Source organism: Cryptotermes secundus, unplaced genomic scaffold, assembly GCF_002891405.2.
Source record: "Cryptotermes secundus unplaced genomic scaffold, Csec_1.0 scaffold146, whole genome shotgun sequence".
In the NCBI taxonomy this organism is placed as follows: Eukaryota; Metazoa; Arthropoda; class Insecta; order Blattodea; family Kalotermitidae; genus Cryptotermes; species Cryptotermes secundus.
The window spans coordinates 763,861-782,106 of record NW_019733838.1 but is presented as its reverse complement, the minus strand read 5'-3'; the positions used below and the strand labels follow the sequence as shown (position 1 = coordinate 782,106).

General features: G+C 44.9%; 1 protein-coding gene across 1 annotated transcript in view; it reads left to right on the top strand.

Moving 5' to 3' along the window:
• LOC111868196 overlaps nt 1–18,246 on the top strand; it is a 117,152-nt gene that overhangs the window by 35,593 nt on the left and 63,313 nt on the right. Inside the window, exons 2-8 of the mRNA XM_023858633.2 lie at nt 5,174–5,265; nt 8,445–9,244; nt 11,100–11,585; nt 12,699–12,986; nt 13,892–14,466; nt 16,655–16,991; nt 17,733–18,037. Of these exons, the coding sequence (XP_023714401.1) occupies nt 5,199–5,265; nt 8,445–9,244; nt 11,100–11,585; nt 12,699–12,986; nt 13,892–14,466; nt 16,655–16,991; nt 17,733–18,037 (2,858 nt within the window). The 5' untranslated portion in view covers nt 5,174–5,198. The remainder of the gene's footprint in view (nt 1–5,173; nt 5,266–8,444; nt 9,245–11,099; nt 11,586–12,698; nt 12,987–13,891; nt 14,467–16,654; nt 16,992–17,732; nt 18,038–18,246) is intronic.

Genomic DNA, 18,246 nt, shown 5'->3' with positions numbered 1-18,246 from the left:
AATGCAGCGGATAGCAAGAAATTAGTGAAAGAAAGAAAGAGAGGTTGAAGCAATTAAAATTACGTACTTTTAGAGCCCCATTTACGGATATTTCTATTTTCATTTCCTCGACACCTAAATCAGTATAGTGAATAAACTACGCGATGCATGTCCGAGGTTCGATTCCAGGCAGGTGTAGAAATTTCTCTCGTCGCCACTGCTTCTAGACCAGATCTGGAGCCAACCAGGCCATGTAACCAAAGGGTAAGGGGGATTTTTCGTGGGGGTAAAGCGGCCGGAACGTGAAGCTGATTACTAACCTCAATCCAGTGTCGAAGTTAAAAATATCTGAAACCGCATACATATGCATGGCGTAGTGTTCAAACAAGTTCAGGGACAACTCCAGCTTTCTACTTGTAGCACAACGAGGAATAGGAAAGTCTGAACATATGCACTCCAGATGAAGACACCAGATCGTAGTTAAGAATGTCTTAGCCACGTTATTATTATTATTATTATTATTATTATTATTATTATACGTTTTGGCACGTCCGTAATCAGTGTTCATTCAGCGCAAACAGCTACAGCTCTTTAAGAGTTTTCAACTATATATATAGTCCCTTGTGAGGCTTTCCAACCTGCCGTCAACCCTAAATAGCCCTGGTACTTCCTGTTCACGGTCGTTTTGTGTTCATTTGTTAGTTTCTCACTGGGGAGTAACAGTCGTTGCCCTATAAGTTTAGTACCGGAAGGGATCACGCTACCATTACTGTAAAAAGTAATATAAATAAAAATAAAGCTCTCTATATAATGAAGACCTGAAGGTGGATCGGACTACGGGACTCACTCTCGAAACGTCGAGAATATAAAATAAACTTGAGACAGTGAACAGTCTTCAACACAATTGTTGCGTAACGAATACATAGCTGTGATAAATATTGGACCTCCAGGTTTCACGGCGGTTCATTTTGGGTGCAGAGTATTCTGAATTGCCTGGGAAGGCCAGAAATTGTTACCACATCGACACGGAGCGCGCGATACGTCCACAAGGCTCTGCACTTCATGTAACCGATGTTTAGAGAATCGAATCAATACCCAATGGAACTGAGCAACGCAATTTTCGTAACGTTGGTTGTAAGAGATTTCTCATGTCTCGAAGCTGGTGTTTGTTCCTGTGCTGCCCGCTAGGTGGTGCAGGTTCTCGGAGCGTGTGAGTAAGAAGCAGTGGACGCTCTAATCACTTTCGTCGCGGTGACTCGCGTCGCGGCGCGGCGTGCGATGCGACAGAGACAGCTTCTTCCTACAGAGAGAGAGACGGAGCAGCTCGTTCTAGATTTGCTCCGTGCCCGTGATTAGTTTCAGACAGGCGAGGCTGTCGCCCCAATAACGAGCTACCACATTGATCGGTCACTCGCTGCTTCCTTTTGCACACGCCACGTTGACGGACAGCTGTCTTCTTGTGGCGTGTTCACTTGGCCACCCCATGCTTTGATCCTGCGGCAAACCCCCCGTTTTGGATATAAAACTCTCATGCAGCTCTATGAAGCTGGCTAACCAAACAAATGACTAACTAACCAGCGAGAACACTACTTAACTAACAACCTAAAGAAACTACTAAGATAGTAACGAACCTAATCATTAGAGGGATCAATGAACCGCCTGATGACCTACTAAGTAGGTTTACTGATTAGGTCTTACCTGAAGACGGAGAGAGAACTCAGTCTCCGAAACGTGTTTGGAAATACAAACAAAACGTTATTTTATAGATACAAACAGGACGATGGATAATGCCCATAAACTTAATATTTGAGCCAAATTATTGTCTGCCGACCGCTTCTGTGATCTAGTGGTCAGAGTTCCTGCCTACAGATCAAGAGGCCCCTGGTTCGGTTCCTGGTGCTGCAAGATTTTCTGAGAAATAGTGGGTCTGGAACGGGGTCCATTCAGCCTCGTTAGCAAATTGAGGAGCTACTTGAATGGAAAAGTAGAGGCTCCGGTCTAGAAAACCGAAATTAACCGTCCGTTGTCCTGACCACGCGACACCCTCTATCCGCTAAAGTTGGCACTAACCTCGCCGACAAGCGGCGGTCGCTCAGTCGGTATAGTTCGCTTGCGGACTAAAGCCACGGAGGGTGGTTTTTGTTGTTGTAGAGCTCTGATTATGAAATGTTCTAAGTTGCAGTGCACTCTTATGCCGTTATTATGCGCGAATTGAAATACAACTATTAAGAGATTATCCTGTGGGACGTGACGTCGTATAATCTGGTAGAAGTTCGCCAGCATTCCTCCGAAACATGTACAAGATTACGACGTCACCTCCCCGAACACAGTTGTCGTCTTAGTCACCAAATTTCCAGCATACGTCACTACAGGAAACGGAAGTGGGGGCAGGACCAGTAACACGCCACGATCGTCATGTTTGACCTAAATAAACTCTATTTTGTTTATTTTGAAATCACTGCGCCATTGTGTCTCTGGCTTAGTACCTGAGCATGTTACAGACTGTACGTATACACGTACTGCAAGTAGAAAGCCAGTAAATTATTCGTTTTGCACGTCCACTTCAGTCTGTCTGTGAGTTGCTTTGCGTGTCTCTATGCGATATTTCACGGGCGGAGAGAGGCGAGCCCCAAGACTATATGACTAGCCCGCGTCTCCCCTGCACTTGGCCAATATATCATCGTCACTTCGAGACGCGAGGTCTCATTGCAAGTTAATCTCGGCCATTCCTGCACGATGCTTCATTATACCAGAAGCATAGGCCTGCCTATTATAGGAGAAATGCCGTATTGCGGTATACCCAAGGCCACATCGGTATAACTACAAAACTTTTCAAATTCGTCTGTTTACGTTCTGTTTTCAAAACATTGATTGTGATATGCTTATATGTCAGTAGCCTGGATATGATACTTTGTTCTCCTGCTCTGAGAGAACAGGAACGTATAATTACGACAAGTGTTTAAGAATATTTGACCAATCAAATGTCAGCAGGGAATGTATGTGTCATACATACATATAACTTTACTAATGACCTTGGTATCGCAGTGCGTAACCTACACTTTTTATCTTTTTTTTTTTCAACCGTTTCTCTTATGCCCTTATACGGTTTCGAGGTTTTCTTTTGTTCTTTGAATCATTTCACACACGGCAGGACTCTTTGGACGAGTCAGTGGTGCGTCGGAAAGGCCACTACCTAAACACAGGATAACACAGACACAGAATACACACACACACATACCAAATATCCATGCCCTGAGTGGGATTCGAACCGACGATCCCAGTGTTTCAGCGGGCCAAGACAGTTCATGTATTAGACCGCGCGGCCACTGTGTTCGGCGTGTAGGCTTATACTGTACCCGTCTCTCCGTGACGCTCTTATCTCGGAAACTGTTAATGATAGACGGGGTTTGAATTGGTAATTGGAGTTATTGAACACTTACAGAACGTAACTACAAGTAGCTATAGCACTATCGCTAATTCACACACTCAGCAGTTCACTGCAACACATATTTAGTCTTCTCTGTCTGTTGTGTCTTCACAAGTCGTTATCTGATGTCGGATCCAACAGTGTTCTCTGCTTGCGTCCTCACGTTCTTACCGGTTGGCAGCTGTTTCACAACTCATCCATATCTCCAACTGTCCTGTTTGTAAAATCTAAGCACGAACCGCATAGAAAACATCGATCCTCTGTTGCTCTTCGATTGCTTGCTTAGTGGATGGCGCAGGGAACACCATTCTTCTGTTGTATTTTCTCCTATCACGCGACCGTAGCCTAGCAACGAGTCTGCATGCCACAATACTTAGTAAGGTCACAGAAAGTTGCGGTGTCTTCTGCACATAATGAACGATCCATAACTAATGTCTCAGAATACGAAATCTTCATGAATTTTAACAGTGAACGTTGTAACTAAACGTCTTCAGAATATAAAAAATCAACATATGTGTGAGTCTAAGAAATTAGGGACATCGCTGCATGCAACAAACAGTATTGCTCAAACTGAAATGCAGATGTTCCTGACGGTCACGCTAGCAATGACTTAATCCAGGGTCTGTTATTTATATGCGGAGTCAAGAGCTACAAAATCGATACATAAACAGCACAGTGTAGGTACTATTATCAGAGCGTACATACTAATTATCACAACAAATGCAACAACAACAATAATTCACTTCAGTTCATTATTATTTATGTGTCGAGCCAACAGCTACAAGGCAAATTACGAAGAGAGCACAGTGTAATACTTAAATTCAGTTCAATTCTTTATTATTTATTTATGTGCTTGGCCAACAGCAGCAAGGCCAATTACAGACACAGCACATTATAGATAAAAGTAGTTACATACTGGACAAACACAACAAGACTAATTAAAGGTAAACACTGGAGGAAAAACACATTAATGCATTAAGGAAACAAACAAAATAATAATAGTAATAATAATAATAATAATTTCATTATGACAAATCTAATATGCTATTGACAATTGAGAAATGTAAAGTGTATATATTTAGAAATAATAATAATAAAGACTACTATGACGACTGTAAATTCCGTGTTGTGGCTGAGCTTATCTAAGCCTATAGGCTGTGCAAGCGCTGAGTACTGCAAACTCATTGGCTGTAAATTGGAAACAAATTTCCTTATATGACTAGCCATAGTATCGACAGTTAACGGCATTGTAATGTTGTTGTAGTATTTTCTATAGGGATCTTGCTTTTCAGGTGTAGGTAAGTAAAAGAGCTAAGTCTTTTAGTAGTTGCAGAAGAATAGAGAATGAAGGAAGTACACAGAGACCAAGTGATGATTATGAAAGTGACGTCTCGGTTGACGATACTAATGCCATACCACCTCACATATTTATACAAGTTGACCGTGACATAGTCCATATACGTGACAAACCACATGAATTTAGACTTACTTGCTCTGTGTCATAAGAGGAGATGCTGTTCTCTCCGGACCTATAAGTAAACAGCTTGTTTTAGCAAGATCGTGGTCATGTGGCACTACTCCTTTCACTTCTCTTAGTTTCTGATTATTCTTACTGTCATTACACATATGTGGATTATATTCAGTTACAGTCTCATTACAGCATTATGACTGTGTTTTGCAACCGAGCCAATTGGGATTATCTGCTTCGAAACATGACGAAACGTCCCTTACAGCAGAACGTGATATGGGTATCCTTTTTCTTCGCAGGACATTCTCCTGTGAGTGAAACGAGATGGATGCTGACCAGGACATCGATGACGACACACACATCTGCTTGAAGTGCCGGACGACCATTGTCGGTAAGTTGCGCCACGTGATTACTGAGCTCATGAAGGTACCCCTGTTTAAGCCTCTCGCCCGACTTTGTTCTGACCAGTTAAACTCAGTCCTCATCCTCACATTCTATCTCTCAAAGATAAATTCTAATATTCCGTGAGCCGCTATGGCTCAGTCGGTATTGCGACGGGCTACGGGGTTCGGAGCTTGATTCTCGGTAGGGGCAACAATTTTCTCTTCTCTATATCGTCCAGACAGGCTCTGGTGTCCACCCAACCTCCTGTCTAATGGGTACCGGTTGCCCTTTCCCCGGGGTAAAGCTGCCGGGGTGTGAAGCTGACCATTCACCTTCAGCTAGTGCCGAGGCCAAGAAAATGTTGAACTATATATCCACTCCCACATACTCCTTCATGGCGTAGTGCTTAATTAGTTAAGTACATTTGTTTACATTCTAATATTAGTCTGTCACCTACACCCTGCCTCCTACGTGGTTTCCTCACTCCAGGATCTCGGACCACAAATGTGTGTCCATTCCTCATGTCTCCTATTCATGCTGCTATCATCTTGATGTTCAAGTTGGTTAATGAGGAGCTTCATAACTTGTAACTTGTACTCTTCTCCAAGTATAATTAGAATGATCAAGTCAAGGAGGATGAGGTGGGCAGAGCATGTAGCACGAAAGGAGAGAAGAGGAATGCATATAGAATATTGGTGGGAGAGCACTGGGAAGACCAATACGTAGGTGGGTGGGCAGTATTAAAATGGATCCTAGAGAGATAGGATGGGATGGTATGGATTGTATTGATCTGGCTCAGGATAGGGACCAGTAATGACGGTAATGAACTTTAGAGTACAACAAAATGTTTGGACATTCTTGAGTAGCTGCAGAATTGGCGGCTCCTCAAGAAGGGCTCAGGTTCATGAGTATTTAAGGATGCTGTCATTATGGATCTTATATAGTGTCAGATGACAGGTTCGTTAATGAATATGGAGAATTTGATGGAATGAGAATTGGTAGGAGAAAGGGAAGTACTGTAGGAAAATCTGGCCTAGCGTCTATTTGCCCATTGCACATCCCACATGACCCAACCTTGCATCTAGCCTGGCCCACCGTGGCTGTTCATCTTGATTTAGTCATCCCAGTGATGTTAGGCATACAGTAGGCGTACACTTAGGGAAGTTTTCCTTGTGCAGTAATCTCCGGCCTCTTGCTACTTCCGTTTACTTAGAGTAAATACTTTCCTTGGGCTTAATGCCGACCAATTATATTAATACCGAAATTAGGGAAAAAAATAAAAGTTATCCCTGTGCTTCATAAATTAAGAACCACACATGAAGATATAGGGGGGGATGGTAGTATAGGTCCACAAGTATTGACCTTGTCACTAGATGAGATGAGATGAGGTTAGTGGTCAGCTCACGTCCCGGCCACATTATCCCCTGGGAAAGAGCCCTCGATACCCATTGGGCAGAAAGCTGGATGGGTCCAGAGCCAGTGTGGACGCTGTGGAATGAACAAAATGTTCTTCCCTCTGCCGGTAGTCAAACCCCGGCCTCCTAGTCCGTAGCCTGTCGCTTTATTACCTGAGCTATCCTGAATACTGAAATAAGAGTGACACCGAAACGTCATGTAAATATATATAGAACAGAACTTGAAGTGTTCACTGCTTTGAGCTTCACCGCGACGGGACAAAGTGGCGCTGGGGTAGGTTTTCTCGGAGTACTTCGGTTTCCCCTGCCAGTCTTCATTCCACCAATTGCTCCACAGTCACCCTCACCTATCATCTGGGGCTGGTGCAATAGGCAAGAAGTGGCCGCAGTACAAGGGACTTAGTCCCACGCCACTAGCAATAAAAAGAAGTGGATTCTGTGAACTCCAGTAGCGATTATTTTGCATATTTATGTAACCCTGCAAGTAAAACCACGCTTCATCAGAAAAGACTGTCAGTTGCGGTTCGATCTCACCTTCGACGAGACTGCAGAAACCTACTGCAAAAATGGACCCTGATAGCTGGATCGCGCGGCTGCAAGGCGTAGATTGCTGTTGTTTTGTAGGGTCTGAGTTTCAGCAATTGTGTTGCCCTTCTTCGGCACTTCACTCTCTTGAGCTAGACGTTTCAGTGATTTTCTGGGTGTATGTTCAAGTCATGTAACTTCTCAGTGAGCACTCGGCGGTTATGTTTCCGTTTCCTGTCTACGAAGAGCCCCGTTCATCTGAGTTTACTCACCAAATTATGAATTGTTTCTTCTGCTGGGAAGCCTTTCATTACGAAATTTACTTCGAAATTTTCGCCGACACTTTCCAGCATATCCGTATCATGTAGAAATACTCGTTGCTCTGAAGTACAGCGAACCGTGTCGTGTGACACTGCTACCTGTTAACTGGGAGCAAATGGCTCATGACGCTGATAACTACTGCCTACTGCTGACAAATCATGAACTTCCATAAATGAACCGCACAGCCCGCCGTGTAACATAATACTGTGTAGAGGTATACTAGATAATTATTTTCCTTCATTCAAAATGTTATCGGCCGTCAAGCATGCTGAGTCATCGGCAAAATTGCGTGTGCGTAGCGGCCAGCGATGCACCGGTAGTGGTGAAGCGTAGAACCGTGAACGCATCTAGTTACTAAAAATATTCCCCGTACATCCAGTCAATTTAAAAAGCTATGTAATCTCCATCCTACATTTCCTGACTGTAATTATACTGTACACTGCACTTTGTACTGTTGTTTGCTCGTCATGTTGTGTTTATCGAACTCTAATGTAGCTCAGTGTGCACAGTGTGCTATGCGAACCTGATTTGATTCGTGGTACAGCAAAAATTATTCTAAAGCGTTCTGACAATGCTGTATTACACTCAGAATCACTGGGTTGTGTAATTTATCAATCGTCCGGTATTCTAAAACTAGAAAACATAACGTTTTGGTAACTAGATCTCTTTCCGTCAGTGACTGAGATTAGCTCTTTCTAAGGGACCCAGAGTTGGTGTCTTGCACTCCCCCTCACCTGACAACCACCACGCCGCCTATCTGAAGAATTTTTTTTGGGGGGGGGGGAGAAAGTTTCTTTCCTGTGCTGTGCAGTGACCATATCATATTAATAATAAGAATGTACGGATCTACTTCCATCACTTCTTAACGTAATGCTTAAGCACATAAATGACTTACATTTTGATGTGAATGTGTATTACATCGCAGGTTTGGACAACTATGTGAAACACCGGAAATCCGGCTGCACCACAAACAGTTCTACCAACCGTCCTCTGAACTCCCCTATGAAAGTAGAGGTCGCATCCATGCCAAAGATCACTACTACCATGCCTCCAACACACATAGAAAATGACCCAAACCTCAAAGCAGACGATTTCTTTTCCTCCTTGGAACTCCAAAGTAGCGCTAAGAAAACTACAGGAAGTTCACCAGGAAGTTCCATCAAGAACGCCGGTGGCGTGATAACACGAAGCAGGGCTTCCGCGGCCATCCTGGCATGCACTTCATCACGTGATGCCCAGTTCGCAAGTCAACAGAAGAGCAACAGTGAACTTCTGGGAAATGTTTCCACAGAACTGTTCTCACCGCAAACAGACATAGACACCGCTACAAGCACATGTCTCATGAAGACGGCGAGCCGCGAGAACGTCATGCAGGCTGGTGTAGAGAGAAGCGACCTCGAATCGGCTTGTGAAGAGGAATCTAATGAAGAATATGAGGAGGAAGATGAGGATGAGGAAGACGATGGCTGTCCGCCCAGATCACATACTGGAGGCAAATGGAAGCCTGGCGACTTGATGACAAGAGGATCTCCGCCATCTTGGACAAGGACATCCTCTTCTTCAACACACGCTGATGAATACCGAGGGAGTAGCACGGGAGGGTGGAGCCTGCTTCTGGAAGATTGCGCGGGAAGTTCTACTGTGTCATCGGACCCGCCACCAAACTTTACTGGAGGCAAATGGAGGCCCACTCTTCCTAATCAGGCGGTCATGAACACGCAACAGGTATGTCACTTGTTCACTTTTGTGATAAAGAATTTAGTCTAAGAGAGGTATTCCTGCTGCATTTTTATCAAATGTGACGGTGCATTCGTACATCTAGTAGGCAGCAGTTTCAAACCTGGCCTGATAAGATTTTTCGTGACTTCTGTCCGTTATTTCGAGGAAATACTGTGACCCCATGTTTACTTACTTTAAACGTTTGTATATGGAGAGCGCCCGGCGCGTAAGGCTTACAACCTTACCGCTAGCTGTGAGCCGATTGTCTAGATAATGTGGGGCCCTCAACGTGTCACAACCATATGGGCTTCCACAGCCTGTCACAGGAATATAGAGCGGCTTATTATACGTAAATAAACCCATTTGCGACCTGATCTGTTCTTGTGCACGATTCCCACGAATATGAAATTGCTCTTCAAAGTGTAAGATGTTTTCAAAATTAGTTGTGTCATGCTGCTAACTGGGTTACTCTAGCAGTCTCTAATGTTGTGTCATGTTGCTGACTGGGTTACTCTAGCAGCTTCTAATGTTGTGTCATGTTGCTGACTGGGTTACTCTAGCAGCTTCTAATGTTGTGTCATGTTGCTGACTGGGTTACTCTAGCAGCTTCTAATGTTGTGTCATGTTGCTGACTGGGTTACTCTAGCAGCTTCTAATGTTGTGTCATGTTGCTGACTGGGTTACTCTAGCAGCTTCTAATGTTGTGTCATGTTGCTGACTGGGTTACTCTAGCAGCTTCTAATGTTGTGTCATGTTGCTGACTGGGTTACTCTAGCAGCTTCTAATGTTGTGTCATGTTGCTGACTGGGTTACTCTAGCAGCTTCTAATGTTGTGTCATGTTGCTGACTGGGTTACTCTAGCAGCTTCTAATGTTGTGTCATGTTGCTGACTGGGTTACTCTAGCAGCTTCTAATGTTGTGTCATGTTGCTGACTGGGTTACTCTAGCAGCTTCTAATGTTGTGTCATGTTGCTGACTGGGTTACTCTAGCAGCTTCTAATGTTGTGTCATGTTGCTGACTGGGTTACTCTAGCAGCTTCTAATGTTGTGTCATGTTGCTGACTGGGTTACTCTAGCAGCTTCTAATGTTGTGTCATGTTGCTGACTGGGTTACTCTAGCAGCTTCTAATGTTGTGTCATGTTGCTGACTGGGTTACTCTAGCAGCTTCTAATGTTGTGTCATGTTGCTGACTGGGTTACTCTAGCAGCTTCTAATGTTGTGTCATGTTGCTGACTGGGTTACTCTAGCAGCTTCTAATGTTGTGTCATGTTGCTGACTGGGTTACTCTAGCAGCTTCTAATGTTGTGTCATGTTGCTGACTGGGTTACTCTAGCAGCTTCTAATGTTGTGTCATGTTGCTGACTGGGTTACTCTAGCAGCTTCTAATGTTGTGTCATGTTGCTGACTGGGTTACTCTAGCAGCTTCTAATGTTGTGTCATGTTGCTGACTGGGTTACTCTAGCAGCTTCTAATGTTGTGTCATGTTGCTGACTGGGTTACTCTAGCAGCTTCTAATGTTGTGTCATGTTGCTGACTGGGTTACTCTAGCAGCTTCTAATGTTGTGTCATGTTGCTGACTGGGTTACTCTAGCAGCTTCTAATGTTGTGTCATGTTGCTGACTGGGTTACTCTAGCAGCTTCTAATGTTGTGTCATGTTGCTGACTGGGTTACTCTAGCAGTCTCTAATGTTGCGTCATGCTGCTAACTGGGTTACGCTAGCAGCCTCTAATGTTGTGTCATGTTGCTGACTGGGTTAAGTGTCAGCAGGAAGCAGACTCACGTGCATACACAAAGATGCCTGCATTTCGTTACAACAGAAAGTAAGCAAGAGTGCCAACATTCTGTATAATCCTTTGCAGGTTTGTCGTGGCACGAATTCAGACTATGAAGACTACCTGCTGCATGATAACAACGGAGGGAGAGACTCCACTGTCGCCAGAATTGTTGATAGTGCAATCCCGAGGGTACCTCCTCCAGGTTATATGAGTGGTAAGTGGTTGCCGGGTAAGCAGGTCCATCTGGATGACGGGGGCAGCACGGAGAGTGGCAGTGTGGACAGCATGATGCTGAATCCACCCCTTCGGAAGTCCGGCAGTACCATCCAGTACTGGTGTGGGCAGTGCAACAGGCGACTCAGTTCCAGGACGCTGTACGAGAGGCATTTGTTGTCCGAACTGCATTTCAAGAGAACTGTACAGGAGCGAGAACTGGAAGACCATCCGGTTAGGGCTCAGGGCGACTCCACTTACAGGACAAGTGAAAAGAGGACAGTAAAACTGACCGAGGTATACCTCAACAGCGAACTGTGGGCCCGCAGAAAGAGACGACGACTGAACTCCGGTGCAGTAAGTAGTTTCTCAAGAACATGTCTCAAAAACTGAAATATTAACTCTTCCTGTGCCAAACACGATACATCTCGTTTAGTAGCTCTGTCCTCTTTAGTCTGGATTTAGTGTTAGGGTCAAAGGAGGAAATGTCTCCCTTCTTTTCTCATCACTTAAAATTAACCTATCGCCTTCAGCTTCAGGGCATGAGAAATCCGCGAGGATGAACCAGCGTGAGCAGGTGTCTATATAATATCGACATGGCTCCACATCCCCGATACAATAATATGCTCATGTATACTACTGGCTATTTCTGTGCTGTTATTTTGATCTGCATTCTTTCAACGAAATAGGAGCACACAAGTCTGCTCAGTTGTCTCTGCGTTTACATCTTACTTTTTCAACCACTTTATTAAAGTCTTCTTTACTAGCGACATTATGTTCCCTCTCTCAATACCATTAATATCGACCACGAAGTGAAGTATGCCATTCATTTTCAGACGCCCCTCGCTATTTTGGACCTCCCTAATAGCGCAGAATTTCTTATCTCCTTTGACACTAGCGCCCCATTCGGGCCTTGGCCTACCTCTATGAAACTCTCTGTTTCACTTTGGTTTGCTGGAATTTAAACGTTCGGTAGGACTCCTTGGGCGCGTGATCAGCTCGTCGCATGGCCTCTACCTGTCCACAAACAGAAAAACGCACGCGCATACACAGACACTAAACATCCATGCCCTGAGTGGTATTCGAACCCACGATTCCGGCTTCCGAGCGAGCGAAGATAGTGCATGCCTTACACCGCTGGGCTACCGTGACCGGCGGCGTAGACAATTCTGAAGCGGAATTGAAAATAAACGTCTATAAAGCACATTATCTTTCGGAACACTTTCAGTAATGCATAAAAACATGCAGTAACTGAGACACTTTTATATTGGCCTGATCTTTTTTTTTAATTTTTATTAGTGTTTGTGGGGTGAGACTGAGTTCACTTGGTACTGCGGCCACTACTGGCCTTGTTGGCCTAATAAGTTTCGTGGTTATACCAAATTCAACAAGAATCTAGCAAAACACTTCCCTTATGACATAAGGTATTGTACAGCGCGGAGAAGACCCACGTTAGACAAGTGGTTGCAGATTTCAGGGTCTCCAAAGAAAGAGAGGAGACGACGCAACGAGGTGCGCTGCGAAGTCTGCCGATCCAGGGTGTTGAGGCACTTGCTGGGAAAACATCTGGTGTCACACTACCATTGTCGCAAGGCGCGCTCTGGCCACCCGCAGGCTGCAAGGCTTGTACTGGAGAACATCCACAGCATAGTACGTCAGGCGCCCTTCCAGTGCAGCCCTTGCAAATTCTACTGCAACACTGAAGCCAGCTTCAAGCAACACTGGGCCTCCCAGGAGCACGAACGCACGGACTCCAAGGTACCATCAGCACTCTCCTGTATTCTATGGGTAGGTTGCGTGAGCCGGAATAGCGTAGTCGGTATAGCGACTCGCTACGGGTTGGATGACCGATGGTTCGGAGTTCGTGTCCCTATAGAGTAAAGAATTTTCTTTTCTCCACGTCGTCCAGACCGGCTCTGGGACGCACCCAGTGGGTGCAGTGGGCTGTTTCCCCCGGGGGTAAAGCGGCAAGGGCGTGAAGCTGACCACTCATCTCCAGCTAGTGCCGAGAACAAAAATTGTGGATCTGCACATCCACTCTTGCATACGCCTTCATAGCCTAGTGCTTAATTAATTTAGTTAGACATTGCGTAAGTTACGTCTCTTCCGGTGAATGGCTATTGTGTGCAGAAAACGTACACAAAATGATTTCCAAGGAAGCTGAACTTTTCTGTGTGACGTGGGGTTTTTACTGCTCAACAATACTGGAGCACAGTATGCGTTTCCCTGTGGTTGTGATAAAATCCAAAGTTTTCAATTCTTGCTATGCTACGTAATCTAATAGTGAAACGTACATGTATTCGTTTTATTTTTCTATTTTTTTTTTACTTTCTTTCCGTTTCTAAATTTTTCGTTGTCCAATAATCTTCAAATTGTTGTATTATCTTTACATGCCAATTACATTTTCTTTATTAGATTACAATAATTCTCTCCTCACAGTTCACGGGACCAGGGAAAATTTAAAATAAATACAATTTACTTTTCATTCGTGTTTCGTTTTATACACATTTTACATATTAGTAGTTGGTGTTTTAGATAACAGATGGGAAAACAAGAACTTTTGGGCTGAATAATGATTGTGAGGCTATTTCCTAAAATTGTTCTTCTCCGAATTTATGGATATAAATCACATTGTAGAGCCAAGTGTACATGTCTCTTTGCAGGTGAGCGGACGTTATTGGTGTTCAGTCTGCAAGTATGAATGTGAGAGTTCTGGGGACATGGAGTGCCATTTTGACAGTTCAGTGCACCGGGAGCTTGTGGCTGTCATTAATCGTTCAGTCCCTGTCGTGATCCGGAAGCGAACAGTGCTCTCCTGCGGCGCTTGTGGCGAGGAGTTCCGCTACAACGCGCAGCTAAGGAGACATGTCATGCTGGCCGGACACCACGACTCCAGCACGGGCTCTGATGAGTATCAGGGGCGCTTCTGCTGCTCCGACTGCCGCTTCGTGGGAAACTCATGCGTCTCTCTGCAACGCCACGTGCTTCACACGCACAAAGCGGAGAAGAGGGGCGCGTACTTCTGCAGCGCTTGCTCCCTCAACTTTGACACCGCGGAGGAAGCCGCTCTGCATCGCCGTAGTCAGGAACACAAGTATTCCGCCCTTGCCAGTAGGAGGGACAGGGGTTTGAGCGACGAAGTCCTGACAAAGAGGTGCCCTCACTGTGGGGAGGACTTTGGAAACGTGTTGCAGTTGAAGACACATCTTCGGGAGAAGCACTCCGAGTTCCCCTATAGGTAAAGCTAATACTCCTACAACCGGTCTAGGGGTCCTCTGCATAGTCCCCCGCTTTGCTCGCTGATTCTACGACGTGCAAAGTTCTTGCTTTTTTTATTGCTAGTGGGACGGGACTAAGTCCCTTGTACTGCGGCCACTTCTGGCCTATTGTACCAGCCCCAGATGATAGGTGAGGGTGATTGTAGAGCAATTGGTGGAATGAAGATTGGCAGGGGAAACCGAAGTACTCGGAGAAAATGTGTCCCAGCGCCACTTTGTCCACCACAAATCCCACTTGACCAGACCTGGGATCGAACCCGGGCCGCCCCGGTGGGAAACCAGCGACTAACCGCTTGAGCTATGGCGCGGCCAAGTTCTTGCTTACTTGTATATACACGTATGAGCGTCTACTTTCAGATGGATGCCAGTGGACTGGGTCTAGATAGAATAAGTACACTTCAGTGTCTTGGTCCACTGTATACCCTCACTTCCAGCAGCGACATCCTTGCACAAGGCCTTCGGTTCTGGGTCGAATGAGACTCTGTAATAGGATGGCGTAGCATGTAATGGAGGAGCAGTGGTTTACGGATGCGAGAACAATGTATGGGCTGGCTAAGGATGGTATGATAGTGGGGTTCGGCCAAAGCACTCTCCCCTTCGCTTTTGTAAGATGCAACCCGCTCTCACTATTAAATTGTATATACAGTTTTGCATGGCAAGCACTTAATATTTAAAATCGATAATATGAAGGTGGTGGCAACCTCTGTGGTATAGTGGTCAGAGTTCCTGGCTACAGATTCTGAGGTCCCGGCTTCGATTCCCGGCGCTACCAGATTTTATGAGAAGGAATGGGTCTGGAACGGGGTTCACTCAGCCTCATGAGGATAATTGAGGAACTACTTGTTGAAAAGTAGCGGATCCGGTCTAGAAAATCGAGGTTCGCGGCCGTGGGAATCCGTTGCGCTGACCAGGCGGCACCCTCTATCCGCAAAAAGTTGGCACTAACTTCGCCGACAAGCGGCGGTCCCTCGGTCGATATAGTTCTCTTGCGGACTAAAAGCCACGGAGTTATAATGTGAAGGCGGCTTGAACAAATTTTGTAGCAGGCTTCCCTTTGTCTTCGGGCGCGCACTCTGTTTCGGTCTTATATCACCACTGAAACTGCAGCTCAAGAGAGGCAGTGGCTTTGTTGACCCGCGACAGGGTGAGAGGCCCCCAACCAATATTACAATACGTCTTGACTGGGCAGAGTGAGAGGTTTGGGCGTGTGGTCTTCACGTGTTAAATCTTCGAACTGAACCCCCTCCCCCAACTCAAAGCTGCTACATCTCGCGAAAGAGCTCCAACTCTTTCCCAGAAGTAGACAGGAATACCGCTGAAAATAGAATGATGCAGCAGCGTCCGAGATTCGATCTCGGACCCTACAAAGAGCCACGCACTAGACCGGTTACACTCCTTTGTAGAAGCTGTGTAAGTCGTGGGAATTTCCGTCCATAGAATCAGATGTTAAATTTCGGGGTTACACTTAGGACGGGTATGATAAGCTTGATGACTGCGACCTCTTCTAAGGAGAAGTGGGAACTCCGAAATGAGTTGACATGAAGTGCATAAATACGGCATGTAGGTACAAAAACGCGCAAATAAAACATAAATCGGAACCTAATATGTATATGTACAATCTATTTATCCTACCCTCCTCCTCCAGTACTCCAACAGTTAATGTCTCTTGCGCATAGAGTCTGCGTCTGCATCCATTAGGAATCTCAGTGTCTCATTGGCCATTATCATCATTATCATTCAGTAACTTTTCTAAGGGAATGGGACACCTTTTAACAAACAATTCTTCACAATTCTTTGCTTATCTGTAAGCACTCTTTGCCTATCAATATATAATCAGCATTTTTTTAGTTTTTCTTGCAATCTATTCTCCTCACATGACATTCTATATTTCTGTGTTATGTTACGTTGTTAGTTGTATAAAATATTTTTTTAATTCTTCTTTAATATCAGTATAATAGCACTCTTTCATTAAATATACTACTTAATTCAAGTAGGCTTACGTAACTCGAGGCTATTTCAAATTATTATCGAAATGATTTATCAGCCTTGTTAAATACATCCACACCACCTATAAGACAATTTTCAGATAAAAGCTACCGTTCACTTTCAACCTCGAAAACTTGTCATATTAAAGAGGGTCTGTTGCAGATGTGCGCGTTGTGGGATGGCGTTCACGTTACCGCAAGAAGTGTCCCGCCACGTGAGAGAAGCAGCGTGCGTGTTCCGGCCCGACGAAATGAAGTCGGACGCTCCATCAGGCGGAGATCAGGTGCCGGAGGTGGCTGGTGTGCCAATTGCTTCTACAGAAGTTAGCAGTAAGGAGGCAGAGGGCGGAGATTGCAGTTATATCACGTGCAGTCAGTGCTCCTATCAAACTGACTCGCGAGCTGAACTACTCTTCCATGAGGTTCTGCACGGAGACCCAATCACTGATCCCTCTGTTACAGAAGATGCAAGTCGTGAAACTACCACAGTTCAGAGTCAGGTAATGTGTCTGAGTTACTTGCTGGCTCACATTCGTGCTTCAGTTCTGTGTTAAATGATAGTGGTTAAATGTGGTTAAATGATAGTGAAGAGCATTACGCATAATTAAAGTATTCTAATCACACACGACAAACTTTCCATGTCTATCTTCCACCGAGAACTGACTCGCTGTCCCTTAAACACTTAAACACTCAAATACTGAAATCTGTTCTATCTCTAACTGTCGTTATGTAGCCTCCGCAACGACCACGCTCAGAAAACAGCCTCTACTGTTGTCTCGCAGCACGGACTTCATAGAAAGCCAGTCACATGATACCGATATTGCCAATCTGTTGGCGCGCTGACCTTTGCCTAACAACGGATTATAAACATTCATCCTATTGTGGAGTGCACTTACGCAACTAAAGGTTGTTTACAGGTCGTTGCCTAGAAACGCTCTGGCCATCCACATTACAATATACTGCCACGTTTATGGTGTTCTGCAAGATATAAAGAGTTTGTCAGTAGCCACTCAGAGGCCTCGATGCCTGTCACAGATAATACAATAGTTATCATTTAAGGCAGTAATCAAGTACGTGGTTATGCGTTTATGTAAATATGTACTATTATACATGCATGTAAGTAGGTACGCCTATGTATGTCAGTTTGTGCTCTCTAAAATAAGATAATGTAATACATCTCAGATACTGAAACACAAAAACTTCGAATTCAGCTTCACGATATTCCATTGAAAATGTTGCAGAAGGTGGCGAGGTACCAATGTCCCCTGTGCACGCGAGTTTTCCGCAAGGCAGCTTTACGATGTCATCTGAGGACCCACACACAGGAACGCCCCTTTGTATGTAGCATCTGTTATCGCGGGTTCGGACACAGGTCCTCAATGATTACACATGTGAAGCAAGAACATCGCGGGGAGGCGGGCTATGTGTGTGACGTGTGTCCCTTCACTTCTGCAAACAGAGCCTCGCTGGAGAGGCACCGCCTGATACATACTGAGCGGAAGAAGCCCTTCCTCTGCGCCGTCTGCGGAGCCCGTTTCTTCCTCAAGTAAGTACCCAGATTTATGTACACAGTGTCTCACAAATTTCATTCCAGTCTAAAGTGGGCGTGACCTGCCACATGCCCATTATAATCATGAGTCGAAACGTTCATGACATTAAATGTTTATGAAGAAAGCAGTCTTCTGGGATTTGGCACCGTGTATATGTGGTGTTAACCGACGTTTCGGAGGAACGTCGGTTAACACCACATATACA